The sequence below is a fragment of the Oncorhynchus clarkii genome, unplaced genomic scaffold (assembly GCF_045791955.1).
Source record: "Oncorhynchus clarkii lewisi isolate Uvic-CL-2024 unplaced genomic scaffold, UVic_Ocla_1.0 unplaced_contig_12859_pilon_pilon, whole genome shotgun sequence".
Taxonomy (NCBI): domain Eukaryota; kingdom Metazoa; phylum Chordata; class Actinopteri; order Salmoniformes; family Salmonidae; genus Oncorhynchus; species Oncorhynchus clarkii.
In genome coordinates this window covers 75001-100504 of record NW_027258126.1, presented here as the reverse complement: position 1 = coordinate 100504, position 25504 = coordinate 75001, and the positions used below count along the sequence as shown (strand labels likewise).

Below are 25504 nucleotides of genomic sequence, written 5' to 3'. Positions count from 1 at the left end.
AAAGAGGAGGAGATAAGGATGGAAGGAAGAAAGGAGGAGATAAGGATGGAAGGAAGAAAGAGGAGGAGAAAAGGAAGAAAGAGGAGGAGATAAGATTGGAGGGAAGAAAGAGGAGGAGATAAGGATGGAGGGAAGAAAGAGGAGGAGATAAGGAAGAAAGAGGAGGAGATAAGGATGGAGGGAAGAAAAAGGAGGAGATAAGGATGGAGGGAAGAAAGAGGAGGAGATAAGGATGGAAGGAAGAAAGAGGAGGAGATAAGGATGGAGGGAAGAAAGAGGAGGAGATAAGGATGGAGGGAAGAAAGAGGAGGAGATAAGGATGGAAGGAAGAAAGAGGAGGAGATAAGGATGGAAGGAAGAAAGAGGAGGAGATAAGGTTGGAGGGAAGAAAGAGGAGGAGATAAGGATGGAGGGAAGAAAGAGGAGGAGATAAGGATGGAGGGAAGAAAGAGGAGGAGATAAGGAAGAAAGGGGAGGAGATAAGGATGGCAGGAAGAAAGAGGAGGAGATAAGGATGGAAGGAAGAAAGGAGGAGATAAGGATGGAAGGAAGAAAGAGGAGGAGATAAGGAAGAAAGAGGAGATAAGGATGGAAGAAAGAAAGAGGAGGAGATAAGGATGGAAGGAAGTTAGAGGAGGAGATAAGGATGGAAGGAAGAAAGAGGAGGAGATAAGGAAGAAAGAGGAGATAAGGATGGAAGAAAGAAAGAGGAGGAGATAAGGATGGAAGGAAGTTAGAGGAGGAGATAAGGATGGAAGAAAGTTAGAGGAGGAGATAAGGATGGAAGAAAGAAAGAGGAGGAGATAAGGATGGAAGAAAGAAAGAGGAGGAGATAAGGATGGAAGGAAGTTAGAGGAGGAGATAAGAGAGGGAGAGATGTGCTATTTCAGAGTGTTGATGTCTTCACAATTATTCTGCAAAATAGTAAAAAATATAGAAAAACCCTTGAATGAGTAGGTGTGTCCAAACTTTTGACTGGTACTTTAATCTACGGCCATTCAGACCAATATCAAGGATTAATGTGTGTGTGTGTGTGTGTGTGTGTGTTTGCAGGGTCAGGACATGCATCTGGTTCTGGTGAACAACATGTTGAACCTGGTTGATCCTTGTCTTGGCAACGTGCTTCATTCTCAGCCAATAGCAAGCATTCGTGTCTGGGGGGTCGGCCGTGACAATGTCAGGTGAGTTACCATGACGACCACACACACACACACACACACACACACACACACACACACACACACACACAGTGAAAGGTCAGAGTGATTGATTGGGAGAGGGGGATGTCCGGAAAGAGGAGAAGAGGAGTGATTGATTGATGAAAGATTACCCAAGTAACCCTGGGACTAAACAGCTCCCTCTGCGACTGGATCCTGGACTTCCTGACGGGGCGCCCCCTCAACCCGGGGGCCCCTCAGGGGTACGTGCTCAGTCCCCTCCTGTACTCCCTGTTCACTCATGACTGCATGGCCAGGCACGACTCCAACACCATCATTAAATTTGCTGACAACACAACAGTGGTAGACCCGATCACCGACAACGATGAGACGGCCTATAGGGAGGAGAACAGAGACCTGGCCGTGAGGTGCCAGGACAACAACCTCTCCCTCAACGTGAGCAAGACAACGGAGATGATCGTGGACTACAGGAAAAGGCAGGCCGAACAGGCCCCCATTAACATCGACGGGACTGTAGTGGAGCGGTTCGTGAGTTTCAAGTTCCTTGGTGTCCACATCACCAACAAACTACCATGGTCCAAACACACCATGACAGTCGTGAAGAGGGCACGACAAAACCTATTCCCCCTCAGGAGACTGAAAAGATTTGGCATGGGTCCTCAGATCCTCAAAAGGTTCTACAGCTGCACCATCGAGCGCATCGTGACTGGTTGCCTCACCGCCTGGTATGGTACCTGCTCGGCCTCCGACCGCAAGGCGCTACAGAGGGTTTATCGATATGGGAAACTCGTGTTCACAGCCAAAGCAAGTGAACTCAAACAAAACAAAACAACAACAAAACAAATGAAACTGAACAAAAAAGACATGAACAGTTAAAGATAAACACCAACATTTCAAATGTTCAGCGTTGTTCAGCGTTGTTCAGCGTTGTTCAGCGATGTTCAGCGATGTTCAGCGATGTTCAGCGTTGTTCAGCGTTGTTCAGCGATGTTCAGCGATGTTCAGCGCTGTTCAGCGTTGTTCAGCGTTGTTCAGCGTTGTTCAGCGTTGTTCAGCGATGTTCAGCGATGTTCAGCGTTGTTCAGCGTTGTTCAGCGATGTTCAGCGTTGTTCAGCGATGTTCAGCGTTGTTCAGCGTTGTTCAGCGTTGTTCAGCGATGTTCAGCGTTGTTCAGCGATGTTCAGCGTTGTTCAGCGTTGTTCAGCGATGTTCAGCGATGTTCAGCGCTGTTCAGCGTTGTTCAGCGATGTTCAGCGATGTTCAGCGATGTTCAGCGATGTTCAGCGTTGTTCAGCGTTGTTCAGCGATGTTCAGCGCTGTTCAGCGCTGTTCAGCGCTGTTCAGCGTTGTTCAGCGTTGTTCAGCGATGTTCAGCGATGTTCAGCGTTGTTCAGCGTTGTTCAGCGTTGTTCAGCGATGTTCAGCGTTGTTCAGCGATGTTCAGCGATGTTCAGCGTTGTTCAGCGATGTTCAGCGTTGTTCAGCGATGTTCAGCGATGTTCAGCGATGTTCAGCGTTGTTCAGCGATGTTCAGCGCTGTTCAGCGATGTTCAGCGATGTTCAGCGTTGTTCAGCGATGTTCAGCGTTGTTCAGCGATGTTCAGCGATGTTCAGCGTTGTTCAGCGATGTTCAGCGTTGTTCAGCGATGTTCAGCGCTGTTCAGCGCTGTTCAGCGATGTTCAGCGTTGTTCAGCGATGTTCAGCGTTGTTCAGCGTTGTTCAGCGATGTTCAGCGATGTTCAGCGATGTTCAGCGTTGTTCAGCGTTGTTCAGCGATGTTCAGCGTTGTTCAGCGTTGTTCAGCGATGTTCAGCGTTGTTCAGCGTTGTTCAGCGTTGTTCAGCGTTGTTCAGCGATGTTCAGCGTTGTTCAGCGTTGTTCAGCGTTGTTCAGCGATGTTCAGCGTTGTTCAGCGCTGTTCAGCGATGTTCAGCGTTGTTCAGCGTTGTTCAGCGTTGTTCAGCGATGTTCAGCGTTGTTCAGCGATGTTCAGCGTTGTTCAGCGTTGTTCAGCGTTGTTCAGCGATGTTCAGCGTTGTTCAGCGATGTTCAGCGTTGTTCAGCGTTGTTCAGCGATGTTCAGCGATGTTCAGCTCCATTTCTTTAATCAAGCGACCAATTATATAAAATTACTGGCATCTACATCAGTGGTTCCCAAACTGAGGCGTGAGGCGTCGACAGGGGGTCAAATTACTGACATCTACATCAGTGGTTCCCAAACTGAGGCGTGAGGCGTCGACAGGGGGTCAAATTACTGGCATCTACATCAGTGGTTCCCAAACTGAGGCGTGAGGCGTCGACAGGGGGTCAAATTACTGACATCTACATCAGTGGTTCCCAAACTGAGGCGTGAGGCGTCGACAGGGGGTCAAATTACTGACATCTACATCAGTGGTTCCCAAACTGAGGCGTGAGGCGTCGACAGGGGGTCAAATTACTGGCATCTACATCAGTGGTTCCCAAACTGAGGCGTGAGGCGTCGACAGGGGGTCAAATTACTGGCATCTACATCAGTGGTTCCCAAACTGAGGCGTGAGGCGTCGACAGGGGGTCAAATTACTGGCATCTACATCAGTGGTTCCCAAACTGAGGCGTGAGGCGTCGACAGGGGGTCAAATTACTGGCATCTACATCAGTGGTTCCCAAACTGAGGCGTGAGGCGTCGACAGGGGGTCAAATTACTGGCATCTACATCAGTGGTTCCCAAACTGAGGCGTGAGGCGTCGACAGGGGGTCAAATTACTGGCATCTACATCAGTGGTTCCCAAACTGAGGCGTGAGGCGTCGACAGGGGGTCAAATTACTGGCATCTACATCAGTGGTTCCCAAACTGAGGCGTGAGGTGTCGACAGGGGGTCAAATTACTGGCACGACAGCCCGCTTGGAGTGAGCCAAAAGGCACCTAAAGGACTCTCAGACCACGAGAAACAAGATTCTCTGGTCTGATGAAACCAAGATGGAACTAATTGGGACTGAATGCCTAGCATCACGTCTGGAGGAAACCTGGCACCATCCCTACGGTGAAGCATGGTGGTGGCAGCATCATGCTGTGGGGATGTTTTTCAGCAGCAGGGAAACTAGTCAGGATCAAGGGAAAGATGAACAGAGCAAATTACAGAGAGATCCCTGATGAAAACCAGTTCCAGAGCGCTCAGGACCTCAGACTGGGGTGAAGGTTCACCTTCCAACAGTACAACGACCCTAAGCACACAGCCAAGATAACACAGGAGTGGCTTCGGGACAAGTCTCTGAATGTCCTTCAGTGGCCCAGCCAGAGCCCGGACTTGAACCCGATCGAACATCTCTGGAGAGACCTGAAAATAGCTGTGCAGCGACGCTCCCCATCCAACCTGACAGAGCTTGAGAGGATCTGCAGAGAAGAATGGGAGAAACTCCCCAAATACAGGTGTGCCAAGCTTGTAGCGTCATACCCAAGAAAACTTGAGGCTGTAATCGCAAAGGTGCTTCAACAAAGTACTGAGTAAAGGGTCTGAATGCAAATGTGATATTTCAGTTGTTTTAATACATTTGAAAGAAATGTTGCTTTGTCATTATGGGGTATTGTGATGTCATTATGGGGTATTGTGATGTCATTATGGGGTATTGTGATGTCATTATGGGGTATTGTGTGTAGATTGATGAGGTTTTTAAAACAATTTAATCACATTTAGAACAAGGCTATAACCTAACAAAATGTTGAATAAGTTAACAGAGAATGAATAGTCTGAATGTACTGTATATAACATGTTGGAATCCTTGTACCTCAGCAGGAGGTCTTGTGTGGTAGTAGATGTAATCCTTGTTCCTCAGCAGGAGGTCTTGTGTGGTAGTAGATGTAATCCTTGTTCCTCAGCAGGAGGTCTTGTGTGGTAGTAGATGTAATCCTTGTTCCTCCTAGCAGGAGGTCTTGTGTGGTAGTAGATGTAATCCTTGTTCCTCCTAGCAGGAGGTATTGTGTGGTAGTAGATGTAATCCTTGTTCCTCAGCAGGAGGTCTTGTGTGGTAGTAGATGTAATCCTTGTTCCTCAGCAGGAGGTCTTGTGTGGTAGTAGATGTAATCCTTGTTCCTCAGCAGGAGGTCTTGTGTGGTAGTAGATGTAATCCTTGTTCCTCAGCAGGAGGTCTTGTGTGGTAGTAGATGTAATCCTTGTTCCTCAGCAGGAGGTCTTGTGTGGTAGTAGATGTAATCCTTGTTCCTCCTAGCAGGAGGTCTTGTGTGGTAGTAGATGGAATCCTTGTTCCTCAGCAGGAGGTCTTGTGTGGTAGTAGATGTACTCCTTGTTCCTCAGCAGGAGGTCTTGTGTGGTAGTAGATGTAATCCTTGTTCCTCAGCAGGAGGTCTTGTGTGGTAGTAGATGGAATCCTTGTTCCTCAGCAGGAGGTCTTGTGTGGTAGTAGATGTAATCCTTGTTCCTCCTAGCAGGAGGTCTTGTGTGGTAGTGTAATCCTTGTTCCTCCTAGCAGGAGGTCTTGTGTGGTAGAGATGTAATCCTTGTTCCTCAGCAGGAGGTATTGTGTGGTAGTAGATGTAATCCTTGTTCCTCCTAGCAGGAGGTCTTGTGTGGTAGTAGATGTAATCCTTGTTCCTCCTATCAGGAGGTCTTGTGTGGTAGTAGATGTAATCCTTGTTCCTCCTAGCAGGAGGTCTTGTGTGGTAGTAGATGTAATCCTTGTTCCTCAGCAGGAGGTCTTGTGTGGTAGTAGATGTAATCCTTGTTCCTCAGCAGGAGGTCTTGTGTGGTAGTAGATGTAATCCTTGTTCCTCCTAGCAGGAGGTCTTGTGTGGTAGTAGATGTAATCCTTGTTCCTCCTAGCAGGAGGTATTGTGTGGTAGTAGATGTAATCCTTGTTCCTCAGCAAGAGGTCTTGTGTGGTAGTAGATGTAATCCTTGTTCCTCAGCAGGAGGTCTTGTGTGGTAGTAGATGTAATCCTTGTTCCTCAGCAGGAGGTCTTGTGTGGTAGTAGATGTAATCCTTGTTCCTCAGCAGGAGGTCTTGTGTGGTAGTAGATGTAATCCTTGTTCCTCAGCAGGAGGTCTTGTGTGGTAGTAGATGTAATCCTTGTTCCTCAGCAGGAGGTCTTGTGTGGTAGTAGATGTAATCCTTGTTCCTCAGCAGGAGGTCTTGTGTGGTAGTAGATGTAATCCTTGTTCCTCCTAGCAGGAGGTCTTGTGTGGTAGTAGATGTAATCCTTGTTCCTCCTAGCAGGAGGTCTTGTGTGGTAGTAGATGTAATCCTTGTTCCTCAGCAGGAGGTATTGTGTGGTAGTAGATGTAATCCTTGTTCCTCCTAGCAGGAGGTCTTGTGTGGTAGTAGATGTAATCCTTGTTCCTCCTATCAGGAGGTCTTGTGTGGTAGTAGATGTAATCCTTGTTCCTCCTAGCAGGAGGTCTTGTGTGGTAGTAGATGTAATCCTTGATCCTCCTAGCAGGAGGTCTTGTGTGGTAGTAGATGTAATCCTTGTTCCTCCTAGCAGGAGGTCTTGTGTGGTAGTAGATGTAATCCTTGTTCCTCAGCAGGAGGTCTTGTGTGGTAGTAGATGTAATCCTTGTTCCTCAGCAGGAGGTGTTGTGTGGTAGTAGATGTAATCCTTGCTCCTCCTCAGCAGGAGGTCTTGTGTGGTAGTAGATGTAATCCTTGTTCCTCCTAGCAGGAGGTCTTGTGTGGTAGTAGATGTAATCCTTGTTCCTCAGCAGGAGTTCTTGTGTGGTAGTAGATGTAATCCTTGTTCCTCAGCAGGAGGTCTTGTGTGGTAGTAGATGTAAACCTTGTTCCTCCTAGCAGGAGGTCTTGTGTGGTAGTAGATGTAATCCTTGTTCCTCCTAGCAGGAGGTGTTGTGTGGTAGTAGATGTAATCCTTGTTCCTCAGCAGGAGGTGTTGTGTGGTAGTAGATGTAATCCTTGTTCCTCCTAGCAGGAGGTCTTGTGTGGTAGTAGATGTAATCCTTGTTCCTCAGCAGGAGGTCTTGTGTGGTAGTAGTAGATGGAATCCTTGTTCCTCAGCAGGAGGTCTTGTGTGGTAGTAGATGTAATCCTTGTTCCTCCTAGCAGGAGGTGTTGTGTGGTAGTAGATGTAATCCTTGTTCCTCAGCAGGAGGTCTTGTGTGGTAGTAGATGTAATCCTTGTTCCTCCTAGCAGGAGGTCTTGTGTGGTAGTAGATGTAATCCTTGTTCCTCAGTAGGAGGTGTTGTGTGGTAGTAGATGTAATCCTTGTTCCTCCTAGCAGGAGGTGTTGTGTGGTAGTAGATGTAATCCTTGTTCCTCAGCAGGAGGTCTTGTGTGGTAGTAGATGTAATCCTTGTTCCTCCTAGCAGGAGGTCTTGTGTGGTAGTAGATGTAATCCTTGTTCCTCCTAGCAGGAGGTCTTGTGTGGTAGTAGATGTAATCCTTGTTCCTCTTAGCAGGAGGTCTTGTGTGGTAGTAGATGTAATCCTTGTTCCTCTGCAGGAGGTGTTGTGTGGTAGTAGATGTAATCCTTGTTCCTCAGCAGGAGGTGTTGTGTGGTAGTAGATGTAATCCTTGTTCCTCCTAGCAGGAGGTGTTGTGTGGTAGTAGATGTAATCCTTGTTCCTCAGCAGGAGGTCTTGTGTGGTAGTAGATGTAATCCTTGTTCCTCCTAGCAGGAGGTCTTGTGTGGTAGTAGATGTAATCCTTGTTCCTCAGTAGGAGGTGTTGTGTGGTAGTAGATGTAATCCTTGTTCCTCCTAGCAGGAGGTGTTGTGTGGTAGTAGATGTAATCCTTGTTCCTCAGCAGGAGGTGTTGTGTGGTAGTAGATGTAATCCTTGTTCCTCCTAGCAGGAGGTCTTGTGTGGTAGTAGATGTAATCCTTGTTCCTCCTAGCAGGAGGTCTTGTGTGGTAGTAGATGTAATCCTTGTTCCTCTTAGCAGGAGGTCTTGTGTGGTAGTAGATGTAATCCTTGTTCCTCTGCAGGAGGTGTTGTGTGGTAGTAGATGTAATCCTTGTTCCTCCTAGCAGGAGGTCTTGTGTGGTAGTAGATGTAATCCTTGTTCCTCAGTAGGAGGTGTTGTGTGGTAGTAGATGTAATCCTTGTTCCTCCTAGCAGGAGGTGTTGTGTGGTAGTAGATGTAATCCTTGTTCCTCAGCAGGAGGTGTTGTGTGGTAGTAGATGTAATCCTTGTTCCTCCTAGCAGGAGGTCTTGTGTGGTAGTAGATGTAATCCTTGTTCCTCCTAGCAGGAGGTCTTGTGTGGTAGTAGATGTAATCCTTGTTCCTCTTAGCAGGAGGTCTTGTGTGGTAGTAGATGTAATCCTTGTTCCTCTGCAGGAGGTGTTGTGTGGTAGTAGATGTAATCCTTGTTCCTCAGCAGGAGGTGTTGTGTGGTAGTAGATGTAATCCTTGTTCCTCCTAGCAGGAGGTATTGTGTGGTAGTAGATGTAATCCTTGTTCCTCAGCAGGAGGTCTTGTGTGGTAGTAGATGTAATCCTTGTTCCTCCTATCAGGAGGTCTTGTGTGGTAGTAGATGTAATCCTTGTTCCTCCTAGCAGGAGGTCTTGTGTGGTAGTAGATGTAATCCTTGATCCTCCTAGCAGGAGGTCTTGTGTGGTAGTAGATGTAATCCTTGTTCCTCCTAGCAGGAGGTCTTGTGTGGTAGTAGATGTAATCCTTGTTCCTCAGCAGGAGGTATTGTGTGGTAGTAGATGTAATCCTTGTTCCTCCTAGCAGGAGGTCTTGTGTGGTAGTAGATGTAATCCTTGTTCCTCCTATCAGGAGGTCTTGTGTGGTAGTAGATGTAATCCTTGTTCCTCCTAGCAGGAGGTCTTGTGTGGTAGTAGATGTAATCCTTGATCCTCCTAGCAGGAGGTCTTGTGTGGTAGTAGATGTAATCCTTGTTCCTCCTAGCAGGAGGTCTTGTGTGGTAGTAGATGTAATCCTTGTTCCTCAGCAGGAGGTCTTGTGTGGTAGTAGATGTAATCCTTGTTCCTCAGCAGGAGGTGTTGTGTGGTAGTAGATGTAATCCTTGTTCCTCCTCAGCAGGAGGTCTTGTGTGGTAGTAGATGTAATCCTTGTTCCTCCTAGCAGGAGGTCTTGTGTGGTAGTAGATGTAATCCTTGTTCCTCAGCAGGAGTTCTTGTGTGGTAGTAGATGTAATCCTTGTTCCTCAGCAGGAGGTCTTGTGTGGTAGTAGATGTAAACCTTGTTCCTCCTAGCAGGAGGTCTTGTGTGGTAGTAGATGTAATCCTTGTTCCTCCTAGCAGGAGGTGTTGTGTGGTAGTAGATGTAATCCTTGTTCCTCAGCAGGAGGTGTTGTGTGGTAGTAGATGTAATCCTTGTTCCTCCTAGCAGGAGGTCTTGTGTGGTAGTAGATGTAATCCTTGTTCCTCAGCAGGAGGTCTTGTGTGGTAGTAGATGGAATCCTTGTTCCTCCTATCAGGAGGTCTTGTGTGGTAGTAGATGTAATCCTTGTTCCTCCTAGCAGGAGGTCTTGTGTGGTAGTAGATGTAATCCTTGATCCTCCTAGCAGGAGGTCTTGTGTGGTAGTAGATGTAATCCTTGTTCCTCCTAGCAGGAGGTCTTGTGTGGTAGTAGATGTAATCCTTGTTCCTCAGCAGGAGGTCTTGTGTGGTAGTAGATGTAATCCTTGTTCCTCAGCAGGAGGTGTTGTGTGGTAGTAGATGTAATCCTTGTTCCTCCTCAGCAGGAGGTCTTGTGTGGTAGTAGATGTAATCCTTGTTCCTCCTAGCAGGAGGTCTTGTGTGGTAGTAGATGTAATCCTTGTTCCTCAGCAGGAGTTCTTGTGTGGTAGTAGATGTAATCCTTGTTCCTCAGCAGGAGGTCTTGTGTGGTAGTAGATGTAAACCTTGTTCCTCCTAGCAGGAGGTCTTGTGTGGTAGTAGATGTAATCCTTGTTCCTCCTAGCAGGAGGTGTTGTGTGGTAGTAGATGTAATCCTTGTTCCTCAGCAGGAGGTGTTGTGTGGTAGTAGATGTAATCCTTGTTCCTCCTAGCAGGAGGTCTTGTGTGGTAGTAGATGTAATCCTTGTTCCTCAGCAGGAGGTCTTGTGTGGTAGTAGATGGAATCCTTGTTCCTCCTATCAGGAGGTCTTGTGTGGTAGTAGATGTAATCCTTGTTCCTCCTAGCAGGAGGTGTTGTGTGGTAGTAGATGTAATCCTTGATCCTCCTAGCAGGAGGTCTTGTGTGGTAGTAGATGTAATCCTTGTTCCTCCTAGCAGGAGGTCTTGTGTGGTAGTAGATGTAATCCTTGTTCCTCAGCAGGAGGTCTTGTGTGGTAGTAGATGTAATCCTTGTTCCTCAGCAGGAGGTGTTGTGTGGTAGTAGATGTAATCCTTGTTCCTCCTCAGCAGGAGGTCTTGTGTGGTAGTAGATGTAATCCTTGTTCCTCCTAGCAGGAGGTCTTGTGTGGTAGTAGATGTAATCCTTGTTCCTCAGCAGGAGTTCTTGTGTGGTAGTAGATGTAATCCTTGTTCCTCAGCAGGAGGTCTTGTGTGGTAGTAGATGTAAACCTTGTTCCTCCTAGCAGGAGGTCTTGTGTGGTAGTAGATGTAATCCTTGTTCCTCCTAGCAGGAGGTGTTGTGTGGTAGTAGATGTAATCCTTGTTCCTCAGCAGGAGGTGTTGTGTGGTAGTAGATGTAATCCTTGTTCCTCCTAGCAGGAGGTATTGTGTGGTAGTAGATGTAATCCTTGTTCCTCAGCAGGAGGTCTTGTGTGGTAGTAGATGTAATCCTTGTTCCTCCTATCAGGAGGTCTTGTGTGGTAGTAGATGTAATCCTTGTTCCTCCTAGCAGGAGGTCTTGTGTGGTAGTAGATGTAATCCTTGATCCTCCTAGCAGGAGGTCTTGTGTGGTAGTAGATGTAATCCTTGTTCCTCCTAGCAGGAGGTCTTGTGTGGTAGTAGATGTAATCCTTGTTCCTCAGCAGGAGGTATTGTGTGGTAGTAGATGTAATCCTTGTTCCTCCTAGCAGGAGGTCTTGTGTGGTAGTAGATGTAATCCTTGTTCCTCCTATCAGGAGGTCTTGTGTGGTAGTAGATGTAATCCTTGTTCCTCCTAGCAGGAGGTCTTGTGTGGTAGTAGATGTAATCCTTGATCCTCCTAGCAGGAGGTCTTGTGTGGTAGTAGATGTAATCCTTGTTCCTCCTAGCAGGAGGTCTTGTGTGGTAGTAGATGTAATCCTTGTTCCTCAGCAGGAGGTCTTGTGTGGTAGTAGATGTAATCCTTGTTCCTCAGCAGGAGGTGTTGTGTGGTAGTAGATGTAATCCTTGTTCCTCCTCAGCAGGAGGTCTTGTGTGGTAGTAGATGTAATCCTTGTTCCTCCTAGCAGGAGGTCTTGTGTGGTAGTAGATGTAATCCTTGTTCCTCAGCAGGAGTTCTTGTGTGGTAGTAGATGTAATCCTTGTTCCTCAGCAGGAGGTCTTGTGTGGTAGTAGATGTAAACCTTGTTCCTCCTAGCAGGAGGTCTTGTGTGGTAGTAGATGTAATCCTTGTTCCTCCTAGCAGGAGGTGTTGTGTGGTAGTAGATGTAATCCTTGTTCCTCAGCAGGAGGTGTTGTGTGGTAGTAGATGTAATCCTTGTTCCTCCTAGCAGGAGGTCTTGTGTGGTAGTAGATGTAATCCTTGTTCCTCAGCAGGAGGTCTTGTGTGGTAGTAGATGGAATCCTTGTTCCTCCTATCAGGAGGTCTTGTGTGGTAGTAGATGTAATCCTTGTTCCTCCTAGCAGGAGGTCTTGTGTGGTAGTAGATGTAATCCTTGATCCTCCTAGCAGGAGGTCTTGTGTGGTAGTAGATGTAATCCTTGTTCCTCCTAGCAGGAGGTCTTGTGTGGTAGTAGATGTAATCCTTGTTCCTCAGCAGGAGGTCTTGTGTGGTAGTAGATGTAATCCTTGTTCCTCAGCAGGAGGTGTTGTGTGGTAGTAGATGTAATCCTTGTTCCTCCTCAGCAGGAGGTCTTGTGTGGTAGTAGATGTAATCCTTGTTCCTCCTAGCAGGAGGTCTTGTGTGGTAGTAGATGTAATCCTTGTTCCTCAGCAGGAGTTCTTGTGTGGTAGTAGATGTAATCCTTGTTCCTCAGCAGGAGGTCTTGTGTGGTAGTAGATGTAAACCTTGTTCCTCCTAGCAGGAGGTCTTGTGTGGTAGTAGATGTAATCCTTGTTCCTCCTAGCAGGAGGTGTTGTGTGGTAGTAGATGTAATCCTTGTTCCTCAGCAGGAGGTGTTGTGTGGTAGTAGATGTAATCCTTGTTCCTCCTAGCAGGAGGTCTTGTGTGGTAGTAGATGTAATCCTTGTTCCTCAGCAGGAGGTCTTGTGTGGTAGTAGATGTAATCCTTGTTCCTCCTATCAGGAGGTCTTGTGTGGTAGTAGATGTAATCCTTGTTCCTCCTAGCAGGAGGTCTTGTGTGGTAGTAGATGTAATCCTTGATCCTCCTAGCAGGAGGTCTTGTGTGGTAGTAGATGTAATCCTTGTTCCTCCTAGCAGGAGGTCTTGTGTGGTAGTAGATGTAATCCTTGTTCCTCAGCAGGAGGTCTTGTGTGGTAGTAGATGTAATCCTTGTTCCTCAGCAGGAGGTGTTGTGTGGTAGTAGATGTAATCCTTGTTCCTCCTCAGCAGGAGGTCTTGTGTGGTAGTAGATGTAATCCTTGTTCCTCCTAGCAGGAGGTCTTGTGTGGTAGTAGATGTAATCCTTGTTCCTCAGCAGGAGTTCTTGTGTGGTAGTAGATGTAATCCTTGTTCCTCAGCAGGAGGTCTTGTGTGGTAGTAGATGTAAACCTTGTTCCTCCTAGCAGGAGGTCTTGTGTGGTAGTAGATGTAATCCTTGTTCCTCCTAGCAGGAGGTGTTGTGTGGTAGTAGATGTAATCCTTGTTCCTCAGCAGGAGGTGTTGTGTGGTAGTAGATGTAATCCTTGTTCCTCCTAGCAGGAGGTCTTGTGTGGTAGTAGATGTAATCCTTGTTCCTCAGCAGGAGGTCTTGTGTGGTAGTAGATGGAATCCTTGTTCCTCAGCAGGAGGTCTTGTGTTAGTAGATGGAATCCTTGTTCCTCCTAGCAGGAGGTGTTGTGTGGTAGTAGATGTAATCCTTGTTCCTCAGCAGGAGGTCTTGTGTGGTAGTAGATGTAATCCTTGTTCCTCCTAGCAGGAGGTCTTGTGTGGTAGTAGATGTAATCCTTGTTCCTCAGTAGGAGGTGTTGTGTGGTAGTAGATGTAATCCTTGTTCCTCCTAGCAGGAGGTCTTGTGTGGTAGTAGATGTAATCCTTGTTCCTCCTAGCAGGAGGTCTTGTGTGTTAGTAGATGTAATCCTTGTTCCTCTTAGCAGGAGGTCTTGTGTGGTAGTAGATGTAATCCTTGTTCCTCTGCAGGAGGTGTTGTGTGGTAGTAGATGTAATCCTTGTTCCTCAGCAGGAGGTGTTGTGTGGTAGTAGATGTAATCCTTGTTCCTCCTAGCAGGAGGTATTGTGTGGTAGTAGATGTAATCCTTGTTCCTCAGCAGGAGGTCTTGTGTGGTAGTAGATGTAATCCTTGTTCCTCCTATCAGGAGGTCTTGTGTGGTAGTAGATGTAATCCTTGTTCCTCCTAGCAGGAGGTCTTGTGTGGTAGTAGATGTAATCCTTGATCCTCCTAGCAGGAGGTCTTGTGTGGTAGTAGATGTAATCCTTGATCCTCCTAGCAGGAGGTCTTGTGTGGTAGTAGATGTAATCCTTGTTCCTCCTAGCAGGAGGTCTTGTGTGGTAGTAGATGTAATCCTTGTTCCTCAGCAGGAGGTATTGTGTGGTAGTAGATGTAATCCTTGTTCCTCCTATCAGGTCTTGTGTGGTAGTAGATGTAATCCTTGTTCCTCCTAGCAGGAGGTCTTGTGTGGTAGTAGATGTAATCCTTGATCCTCCTAGCAGGAGGTCTTGTGTGGTAGTAGATGTAATCCTTGTTCCTCCTAGCAGGAGGTCTTGTGTGGTAGTAGATGTAATCCTTGTTCCTCAGCAGGAGGTCTTGTGTGGTAGTAGATGTAATCCTTGTTCCTCAGCAGGAGGTGTTGTGTGGTAGTAGATGTAATCCTTGTTCCTCCTCAGCAGGAGGTCTTGTGTGGTAGTAGATGTAATCCTTGTTCCTCCTAGCAGGAGGTCTTGTGTGGTAGTAGATGTAATCCTTGTTCCTCAGCAGGAGTTCTTGTGTGGTAGTAGATGTAATCCTTGTTCCTCAGCAGGAGGTCTTGTGTGGTAGTAGATGTAAACCTTGTTCCTCCTAGCAGGAGGTCTTGTGTGGTAGTAGATGTAATCCTTGTTCCTCCTAGCAGGAGGTGTTGTGTGGTAGTAGATGTAATCCTTGTTCCTCAGCAGGAGGTGTTGTGTGGTAGTAGATGGAATCCTTGTTCCTCAGCAGGAGGTCTTGTGTGGTAGTAGATGTAATCCTTGTTCCTCCTAGCAGGAGGTGTTGTGTGGTAGTAGATGTAATCCTTGTTCCTCAGCAGGAGGTCTTGTGTGGTAGTAGATGTAATCCTTGTTCCTCCTAGCAGGAGGTCTTGTGTGGTAGTAGATGTAATCCTTGTTCCTCAGTAGGAGGTGTTGTGTGGTAGTAGATGTAATCCTTGTTCCTCCTAGCAGGAGGTGTTGTGTGGTAGTAGATGTAATCCTTGTTCCTCAGCAGGAGGTGTTGTGTGGTAGTAGATGTAATCCTTGTTCCTCCTAGCAGGAGGTCTTGTGTGGTAGTAGATGTAATCCTTGTTCCTCCTAGCAGGAGGTCTTGTGTGGTAGTAGATGTAATCCTTGTTCCTCAGCAGGAGGTCTTGTGTGGTAGTAGATGTAATCCTTGTTCCTCAGCAGGAGGTCTTGTGTGGTAGTAGATGTAAACCTTGTTCCTCCTAGCAGGAGGTCTTGTGTGGTAGTAGATGTAATCCTTGTTCCTCTTAGCAGGAGGTCTTGTGTGGTAGTAGATGTAATCCTTGTTCCTCTGCAGGAGGTGTTGTGTGGTAGTAGATGTAATCCTTGTTCCTCAGCAGGAGGTGTTGTGTGGTAGTAGATGTAATCCTTGTTCCTCCTAGCAGGAGGTATTGTGTGGTAGTAGATGTAATCCTTGTTCCTCAGCAGGAGGTCTTGTGTGGTAGTAGATGTAATCCTTGTTCCTCAGCAGGAGGTGTTGTGTGGTAGTAGATGTAATCCTTGTTCCTCAGCAGGAGGTCTTGTGTGGTAGTAGATGTAATCCTTGTTCCTCAGCAGGAGGTGTTGTGTGGTAGTAGATGTAATCCTTGTTCCTCAGCAGGAGATGTTGTGTGGTAGTAGATGTAATCCTTGTTCCTCAGCAGGAGGTCTTGTGTGGTAGTAGATGTAATCCTTGTTCCTCCTAGCAGGAGGTCTTGTGTGGTAGTAGATGTAATCCTTGTTCCTCAGCAGGAGATGTTGTGTGGTAGTAGATGTAATCCTTGTTCCTCAGCAGGAGGTCTTGTGTGGTAGTAGATGTAATCCTTGTACCTCAGCAGGAGGTCTTGTGTGGTAGTAGATGTAATCCTTGTTCCTCAGCAGGAGGTCTTGTGTGGTAGTAGATGTAATCCTTGTTCCTCCTAGCAGGATGTCTTGTGTGGTAGTAGATGGAATCCTTGTTCCTCCTAGCAGGAGGTCTTGTGTGGTAGTAGATGTAATCCTTGTTCCTCAGCAGGAGGTCTTGTGTGGTAGTAGATGTAATCCTTGTTCCTCAGCAGGAGGTGTTGTGTGGTAGTAGATGTAATCCTTGTTCCTCCTAGCAGGAGGTCTTGTGTGGTAGTAGATGTAATCCTTGTTCCTCCTAGCAGGAGGTGTTGTGTGGTAGTAGATGTAATCCTTGTTCCTCAGCAGGAGGTCTTGTGTGGTAGTAGATGTAATCCTTGTTCCTCCTAGCAGGAGGTCTTGTGTTGTAGTAGATGTAATCCTTGTTCCTCCTATCAGGAGGTGTTGTGTGGTAGTAGATGTAATCCTTGTTCCTCCTATCAGGAGGTGTTGTGTGGTAGTAGATGTAATCCTTGTTCCTCCTAGCAGGAGGTCTTGCTGAGATTTTGTGTTTTTCTCTCCTCCTCCTCCTCTCCTCGTTTCCTCTATTCCTCCACTCTTCTCCTCTCCTCGTCTCCTCTACTCCTCTCCTCGTCTCCTCTCCTCCTCTCCTCTATTCCTCTCCTCCTACTCCTCTGCTCATCTCCTCTCCTCCTCTCCTCCCCTCCTCTCCTCATCTCTTCCACCTCCTCTCCGCCTCTCCTCTTCTCCTCTCCTCCTCTCCTCCTCTCCCCCACCTCTCTTTAACTAACTCCTCCTCTCCTCCCTTGCTTCCCTGGACTCAGAGAGAGGTAAACATGTTCTTGTTCTCCCCCTATCCTTCTCCTCCTCTCCCCCTATCCTCCTCCTCCTCTCCCCTATCCTCTCCTCCTCTCCTCCTCCTCTCCCCAATCCTTCTCCTCCTCTCCTCCTCCTCTCTCCCTATCCTTCTCCTCTCCTCTCCCCTATCCTTTTCCTCCTCTCCTCCTCTCCCTCTATCCTCTCCTCTCCTCTCCCCTATCCTTCTGCTCCTCTCCTCCTCCTCTCTCCCTATCCTTCTCCTCCTCTCCTCCTCCCCCCCTCTCCTTCTCCTCTCCTCTCCCCTATCCTTCTCTTCCTCTCCTCCTCCTCTCCCCTATCCTTCTCCTCCTCTCCTCCTCCTCTCCCCTATCCTTCTCCCCTCCTCTCTCCCTATCCTTCTCCTCTCCTCTCCCCTATCCTTCTCCTCTTCTCCTCTCCTTCTCCTCTCCCCCTATCCTTCTCCTCTCCTCTCCCCTATCCTTCTCCTCCTCTCCTCCTCCTCTCCCCCTATCCTTCTCCTCTCCTCTCCCCCTATCCTTCTCCTCTCCTCTCCCCCTATCCTTCTCCTCCTCTCCTCCTCCTTTCCCGTATCCTTCTCCTCTCCCCCTATCCTTCTCCTCTCCTCTCCCCTATCCTTCTCCTCCTCTCCCCCTATCCTTCTCCTCTCCTCTCCCCCTATCCTTCTCCTCTCCTCTATCCTTCTCCTCTCCCCCTATCCTTCTCCTCCTCTCCTCCTCCTCTCCCCCTATCCTTTTCCTCCTCTCCCCCTATCCTTCTACTCCTCTCCTCCTCCTCTCCCCTATCCTTCTCCTCCTCTCCTTTCATCCCCCAATCCACCTCTCCTCTCCTCTCCTCTCCTCTCCTCTCCTCTCCTCTCCTCTCCTCTCCTCTAATGTTCTGGTTATTGTTTAATTTCCTCAGCCTTCCTGTCTTCAAGGTGTTTACCAGTTGTTAACCCTCTCCTCTCCTCCTCTGTTAACCCTCTCCTCTCCTCCTCTGTTAACCCTCTCATCCTCTGTTAACCCTCTCCTCTCCCTCTCCTCCTCCCTCTCCTCCTCTGTTAACCCTCTCCTCTCCTCCTCTGTTAACCCTCTCCTCTCCTCCTCTGTTAACCCTCTCCTCTCCTCTCCCTCTCCTCCTCCCTCTCCTCCTCTGTTAATTCTCTCCTGTCCTCCTCTGTTAACCCTCTCCTCTCCTCCTCCCTCTCCTCCTCCCTCTCCTCCTCAGTTAACCCTCTCCTGTCCTCCTCTGTTAACCCTCTCCTCTCCTCCTCCCTCTCCTCCTCCCTCTCCTTCTCTGTTAACCCTCTCCTCTCCTCCTCTGTTAACCCTCTCCTCTCCCTCTCCTCCTCCCTCTCCTCCTCTGTTAACCCTCTCCTCTCCCTCTCCTCCTCCCTCTCCTCCTCTGTTAACCCTCTCCTCTCCTCCTTTGTTAACCCTCTCCTCTCCTCCTCCCTCTCCTCCTCCCTCTCCTTCTCTGTTAACCCTCTCCTCTCCTCCCCAGGGACTTTGCGTACGTAGCGAGGGATAAGGACACCAGGATTCTGAAGTGTCATGTGTTCCGTTGTGACACTCCAGCTAAAGCCATCGCTACCAGCCTCCACCTCATCTGCTCTAGGGTGAGTAACCTACACCTACTCCCTGTACCCTATACCCTATACTATACACCCTGAACCCTACTCCCTGTACCCTATACCCTATACTATACACCCTGAACCCTACTCCCTGTACCCTATAACCTGTACCCTGTACCCTATACTATACACCCTGAACCCTATTCCCTGTACCCTATACCCTGTACCCTAAAGCCACCCTATACTATACACCCTGAACCCTACTCCCTGTACCCAACACCCTGTACCCTATACCCTGTACCCTACTCCCTGTACCCTACACCCTGTACCCTATACCCTGTACCCTAAAAACACCCTATACTATACACCCTGAACCCTACTCCCTGTACCCAACACGCCAGCTAAAGCCATCGCTACCAGCCTCCACCTCATCTGCTCTAGGGTGAGTAACCTACACCCTACTCCCTGTACCATACACCCTGTACCCTACACCCTGTACCCTATACCCTACACCCTGTACCCTACACCCTGTACCCTATACCCTACACCCTGTACCCTACACCCTGTACCCTACACCCTCTACCCTACACACTGTACCCTACACCCTCTACCCTACACACTGTACCCTACACCTTATACCCTTGACCCTGTACCCTACACACTATACCCTACACACTGTACCCTACACACTATACCCTACACCCTGTACCCTACACCCTGTACCCTACACCTTATACCCTTGACCCTATACCCTGTACCCTACACCCTGTACCCTACACCCTGTACCCTACACCCTACACCCTGTACCCTACACCCTGTACCCTACACACTGTACCCTACACACTGTACCCTACACATTGTACCCTACACACTGTACCCTACACCTTATACCCTACACCCTGCACCCTGTACCCTACACCCTGTACCCTACACCTTATACCCTGTACCCTATACCCTGTACCCTACACCCTGTACCCTACACCCTGTACCCTATACCCTATACCCTACTCCCTGTGACCTATACCCTGTACCCTATACTCTGTACCCTGTACCCCACACCCTGTACCCTACAGCCCATACCCTGTACCCTATACCCTACTCCTTGTACCCTATACCCTACTCCTTGTACCCTATACTCTACACCCTGTACCCTATACCCTCACCCTGTACCCGATACCCTACACACTGTACCCTACACCCTATACCATATACAATACACCCTACACCCTGTACCCTACACTCTACACTCTGTACCCTACACCCTATACCCTGTACCCTACACTCTGTACCCTATACCCTGTACCCTATACCATATATAATTTACCCTGTACCCTGTACCCTATACCATATATAATTTACCCTGTACCCTACACCCTATGCCATATATAATTTACCCTGTACCCTACACCCTATACCCTGTACCCTACACCCTGTACCCTATACCCTGTACCCTGTACCCTATACCATATATAATTTACCCTGTATCCTACACCCTATACCATATATAATTTACCCTGTATCCTATACCCTATACCATATATAATTTACCCTGTACCCTGTACCCTATACCATATATAATTTACCCTGTATCCTACACCCTATACCATATATAATTTACCCTGTATCCTATACCCTATACCATATATAATTTACCCTGTACCCTGTACCGTATACCATATATAATTTACCCTGTATCCTACACCCTATACCATATATAATTTACCCTGTACCCTGTACCCTATACCATATATAATTTACCCTGTACCCTATACCATATATAATTTACCCTGTACCCTACACCATATATAATTTTGCCTGTAACCTACACCATATATAATTTACCCTGCACCCTACACCATATATAATTTACCCTGTACCCTACACCCTATACCATATATAATTGACCCTGTACCCTATACCCTATACCATATATAATTGACCCTGTACCCTATACCATATACAATTTACCCTGTACCCTGTACCCTATACCATATATAATTTACCCTGTACCCTATACCCTATACCATATATAATTTACCCTATACCCTATACCATATATAATTTACCCTGTACCCTATACCATATATAATTTACCCTGTACCCTACACCATATATAATTTTGCCTGTAACCTACACCATATATAATTTACCCTGCACCCTACACCATATATAATTGACCCTGTACCCTACACCCTATACCATATATAATTGACCCTGTACCCTATACCCTATACCATATATAATTGACCCTGTACCCTATACCATATATAATTTACCCTGTACCCTGTACCCTATACCATATATAATTTACCCTGTACCCTATACCCTATACCATATATAATTTACCCTATACCCTATACCATATATAATTTACCCTGTACCCTATACCATATATAATTTACCCTGTATCCTACACCCTATACCATATATAATTTACCCTGTATCCTATACCCTATACCATATATAATTTACCCTGTACCCTGTACCCTATACCATATATAATTTACCCTGTACCCTGTACCCTATACCATATATAATTTACCCTGTACCCTGTACCCTATACCATATATAATTTACCCTGTACCCTACACCCTATACCATATATAATTTACCCTGTACCCTGTACCCTATACCATATATAATTTACCCTGTACCCTGTACCCTATACCATATATAATTTACCCTGTACCCTACACCCTATACCATATATAATTTACCCTGTATCCTACACCCGATACCATATATAATTTACCATATACCCTATACCATATATAATTTACCCTGTACCCTACACCCTATACCATATATAATTTACCCTGTATCCTACACCCGATACCATATATAATTTACCATATACCCTATACCATATATAATTTACCCTGTACCCTACACCCTATACCATATATAATTTACCCTGTACCCTACACCCGATACCATATATAATTTACCATATACCCTATACCATATATAATTTACCCTGTACCCTACACCCTATACCATATATAATTTACCCTGTACCCTGTACCCTATACCATATATAATTTACTCTGTACCCTGTACCCTATACCATATATAATTTACCCTGTACCCTACACCCTATACCATATATAATTTACCCTGTATCCTACACCCGATACCATATATAATTTACCATATACCCTACTCCCTTTACCATACACACTCTACCCTACACCCTCTACCCTACACCCTATATCCTATAGCCTCTATCCCGCACCCTTTACCCTATACCCTACTCCCTTTACCATACACACTCTACCCTACACCCTATATCCTATAGCCTATATCCCGCACCCTTTACCCTATACCCTACTCCCTTTACCATACACACTCTACCCTACACCCTATATCCTATAGCCTATATCCCGCACCCTTTACCCTGTACCCTACTCCCTTTACCATACACACTCTACCCTACACCCTATATCCTATAGCCTATATCCCGCACCCTTTACCCTATACCCTACTCCCTTTACCATACACACTATAACCTATATCCTATACCCTAAACCCTTCAACCTATAGCCTACACTCTATACCCTAAACCTATAGCCTATACCCTACAACCTATAACCTGTATCCTACACCCTACAACCTATAGTCTATACCCTACACCATATACCCTACACCCTACACCCTCTACCCTACACCCTGTACCCTACACCCTGTACCCTATACCCTAAACCCTAAACCCTTCAACCTATACCCTGTACCCTACACCCTACGACCTATATCCTATACCCTAAACCCTATACCCTACACCCTCTACCCTACACCCTGTACCCTACACCCTGTACCCTACACCATACAACCTATATCCTATATCCTAAACTCTATACCCTACAACCTATAACCTATATCAAATACCCTAAACCCTATACTCTACAACCTATAGCCTATACTCAACCCTACAACCTATAACCTATATCCTATACCCTAAACCCTATACCTTACAACCTATAGCCTACACTCTATACCCATCAACCTATAGCCTACACCCTATACCCTAAACCTATACCCTACACTTTATACCCTACAACCTATAGCCTATACCCTACAACCTATAGCCTGTACCCTACACCCTATACCCCTCTCTCGCTATACCCTACACTCTATACCCTTTACCATACACTATAAAACCTATAGCCTACAGCCTAGGACACACTCTACACCCTATACCCTACACTCTAAAACCTATACCCTACACCCTACATCCTAAACCCTACACTTCTTGTGGTCAATTTGCAGTCTACAAATGATTTGTAATTATGTTCCGGCTAGTTTCTGTCTAGTGTCCTAGTCCCTGTCTAGTGTCCCTGTCCAGTGTCCCTGTCTAGTGTCCTAGTCCCTGTCTAGTGTCCTAGTCCCTGTCTAGTGTCCTGGTCCCTGTCTAGTGTCCTAGTCCCTGTCTAGTGTCCTGGTCCCTATCTAGTGTCCTAGTCCCTGTCTAGTGTCCTGGTCCCTGTCTAGTGTCCTAGTCCCTGTCTAGTGTCCTAGTCCCTGTCTAGTGTCCTAGTCCCTGTCTAGTGTCCTAGTCCCTGTCTAGTGTCCTGGTCCCTGTCTAGTTTCCTGGTCCCTGTCTAGTGTCCTAGTCCCTGTCTAATGTCCTAGTTCCTGTCTAGTGTCCCTGTCCCTGTCTAGTGTCCTAGTCCCTGTCTAGTGTCCTAGTCCCTGTCTAGTGTCCTAGTCCCTGTCTAGTGTCCTGGTCCCTGTCTAGTGTCCCTGTCTAGTGTCCTGGTCCCTGTCTAGTGTCCTAGTCCCTGTCTAGTGTCCTAGTCCCTGTCTAGTGTCCTGGTCCCTGTCTAGTGTCCTAGTCCCTGTCTAGTGTCCTGGTCCCTGTCTAGTGTCCTAGTCCCTGTCTAGTGTCCTGGTCCCTGTCTAGTGTCCTAGTCCCTGTCTAGTGTCCTAGTCCCTGTCTAGTGTCCTAGTCCCTGTCTAGTGTCCTGGTCCCTGTCTAGTGTCCTGGTCCCTGTCTAGTGTCCTAGTCCCTGTCTAATGTCCTTGTTCCTGTCTAGTGTCCCTGTCCCTGTCTAGTGTCCTAGTCCCTGTCTAGTGTCCTAGTCCCTGTCTAGTGTCCTAGTCCCTGTCTAGTGTCCTGGTCCCTGTCTAGTGTCCCTGTCTAGTGTCCTGGTCCCTGTCTAGTGTCCTAGTCCCTGTCTACTGTCCTAGTCCCTGTCCCTGTCTAGTATCCTAGTCCCTGTCTAGTATCCTAGTCCCTGTCTAGTATCCTAGTCCCTGTCTAGTGTCCTAGTCCCTGTCTAGTGTCCTGGTCCCTGTCTAGTGTCCTAGTCCCTGTCTAGTGTCCTAGTCCCTGTCTAGTGTCCTAGTCCCTGTCACTGTCTAGTATCCTAGTCCCTGTCTAGTGTCCTAGTCCCTGTCTAGTGTCCTAGTCCCTGTCTAGTGTCCTAGTCCCTGTCTAGTGTCCTAGTCTCTGTCTAGTGTCCTATTTCCGGTCTAGTTTCTTAGTCCCTGTCTAGTGTCCTAGTTCCTGTCTATTGTCCTAATCCCTGTCTAGTGTCCTAGTCCCTGTCTAGTGTCCTAGTCCCTGTCCCTGTCTAGTGTCCTAGTCCCTGTCTAGTGTCCTAGTCTCTGTCTAGTGTCCTAGTTCCTGTCTAGTTTCTTAGTCCCTGTCTAGTGTCCTAGTTCCTGTCTAGTGTCCTAGTCCCTGTCCCTGTCTAGTGCCCTAGACCCTGTCTAGTGTCCTAGTCCCTGTCTAGTGTCCTAGTCCCTGTCTAGTGTCCTAGTCCCTGTCTAGTGTCCTAGTCCCTGTCTAGTGTCCCTGTCTAGTGTTCTGGTCCCTGTCTAGTGTCCTAGTCCCTGTCTAGTGTCCTAGTCCCTGTCTAGTGTCCTAGTCCCTGTCTAGTGTCCTGGTCCCTGTCTAGTGTCCTAGTCCCTGTCTAGTGTATGAGCCAGAGGGGCATGGAGAGAGAGAGAGGGATGGAGAGGGGGATGAGAGAGGGAGAGAGAGAGAGAAAGAGGGAGAGAGCAATGCAGAGGAGAGTGGCAAAACCTAAGTTTATCCATCATTTATTGGTGTGTTGCAGAGAGGAATATATTTTAGAGAGAGAGAGAGAGGGAGAGACGGAGAGAGAGAGAGAGAGAGAGAGAGGGAGAGAGAGAGAGAGAGGGAGAGACGGAGAGACGGAGAGAGAGAGAGAGAGGGAGAGACAGAGAGAGAGGGAGAGACGGAGAGAGAGAGAGAGGGAGAGACGGAGAGATGGAGAGAGAGAGAGCTAGAGGGAGAGAGATAGAGGGAGCGAGATAGAGGGAGAGAGATGGAGGGAGAAGAGAGAGGCTGACCTGGTTAGCTGTGTGTGCAGAGCAGAGTAGACTTAGAGGGGAGGGGAGTGTCACTCCCCAGGTGATTTGGCGAGACAGCTTGACACTCTTTCAAGAGAGAAATTTTCTCCTGGGTTATTCTAACTAATTTACTCATTCTCTCCTCCTCTCTGCTCCTCTCTTCTCCTCTCCCCTCCTCTCATCTCCCCTCCTCTCCTCTCTTCTCCTCTCCTCTCCTCTCCTCTCCTCTCCTCTCCTCTCCTCTCCTCACCTAACCTCTCCTCCCTTCTCCTCCCTTCTCCTCTCCTCTCTTCTCCCCTCCTCTCCTCTCCTCTCCTCTCCTCTCCTCTCCTCACCTAACCTCTACTCCCTTCTCCTCTCCTCTCCTCTCCTCTCCTCTCATTTGTAGATCATGTCAGAGCGTAAGCATGCTAAAGCGTTATCAGGGGCGTTGTCAGGGGGCGTGTCTCTACACGACAGAATGCAGTCAGGACTAGACCTCCCACTACAAGGTACTCTACTCTACTGTAATCTACTCTACTGTAATCTACTCTACTCTACTGTAATCTACTCTACTGTAATCTACTCTGCTCTACTGTAATCTACTCTACTGTAATCTACTCTGCTCTACTGTAATCTACTCTGCTCTACTGTAATCTACTCTACTGTAATCTACTCTGCTCTACTGTAATTTACTCTGCTCTACTGTAATCTACTCTGCTCTACTGTAATCTACTCTACTGTAATCTACTCTGCTCTACTGTAATCTACTGTACTCTGCTCTACTGTACTCTACGCTGCTCTACTGTAATCTACTCTGCTCTACTGTAATCTACTCTACTGTAATCTACTCTACTGTACTCTACTCTACTGTAATCTACTCTGCTCTACTGTAATCTACTCTGCTCTACTGTAATCTACTCTACTGTAATCTACTCTGCTCTACTGTAATTTACTCTGCTCTACTGTAATCTACTCTGCTCTACTGTAATCTACTCTACTGTAATCTACTCTGCTCTACTGTAATCTACTGTACTCTGCTCTACTGTACTCTACGCTGCTCTACTGTAATCTACTCTGCTCTACTGTAATCTACTCTACTGTAATCTACTCTACTGTACTCTACTGTAATCTACTCTGCTCTACTGTAATCTACTCTACTGTAATCTACACCACTCTACTGTAATCTA

The 25504-nt window shown here is 47.3% G+C and overlaps 1 protein-coding gene across 1 annotated transcript in view; it reads left to right on the top strand.

The window, feature by feature from the left end:
• Positions 1-25504, top strand: part of LOC139395742 (amyloid beta precursor protein binding family B member 2-like) — a 47365-nt gene that overhangs the window by 12966 nt on the left and 8895 nt on the right. The window contains exons 8-10 of the mRNA XM_071143087.1: positions 1054-1181; positions 17948-18062; positions 24724-24826. Coding sequence (XP_070999188.1) covers positions 1054-1181; positions 17948-18062; positions 24724-24826 — 346 coding nt within the window. The remainder of the gene's footprint in view (positions 1-1053; positions 1182-17947; positions 18063-24723; positions 24827-25504) is intronic.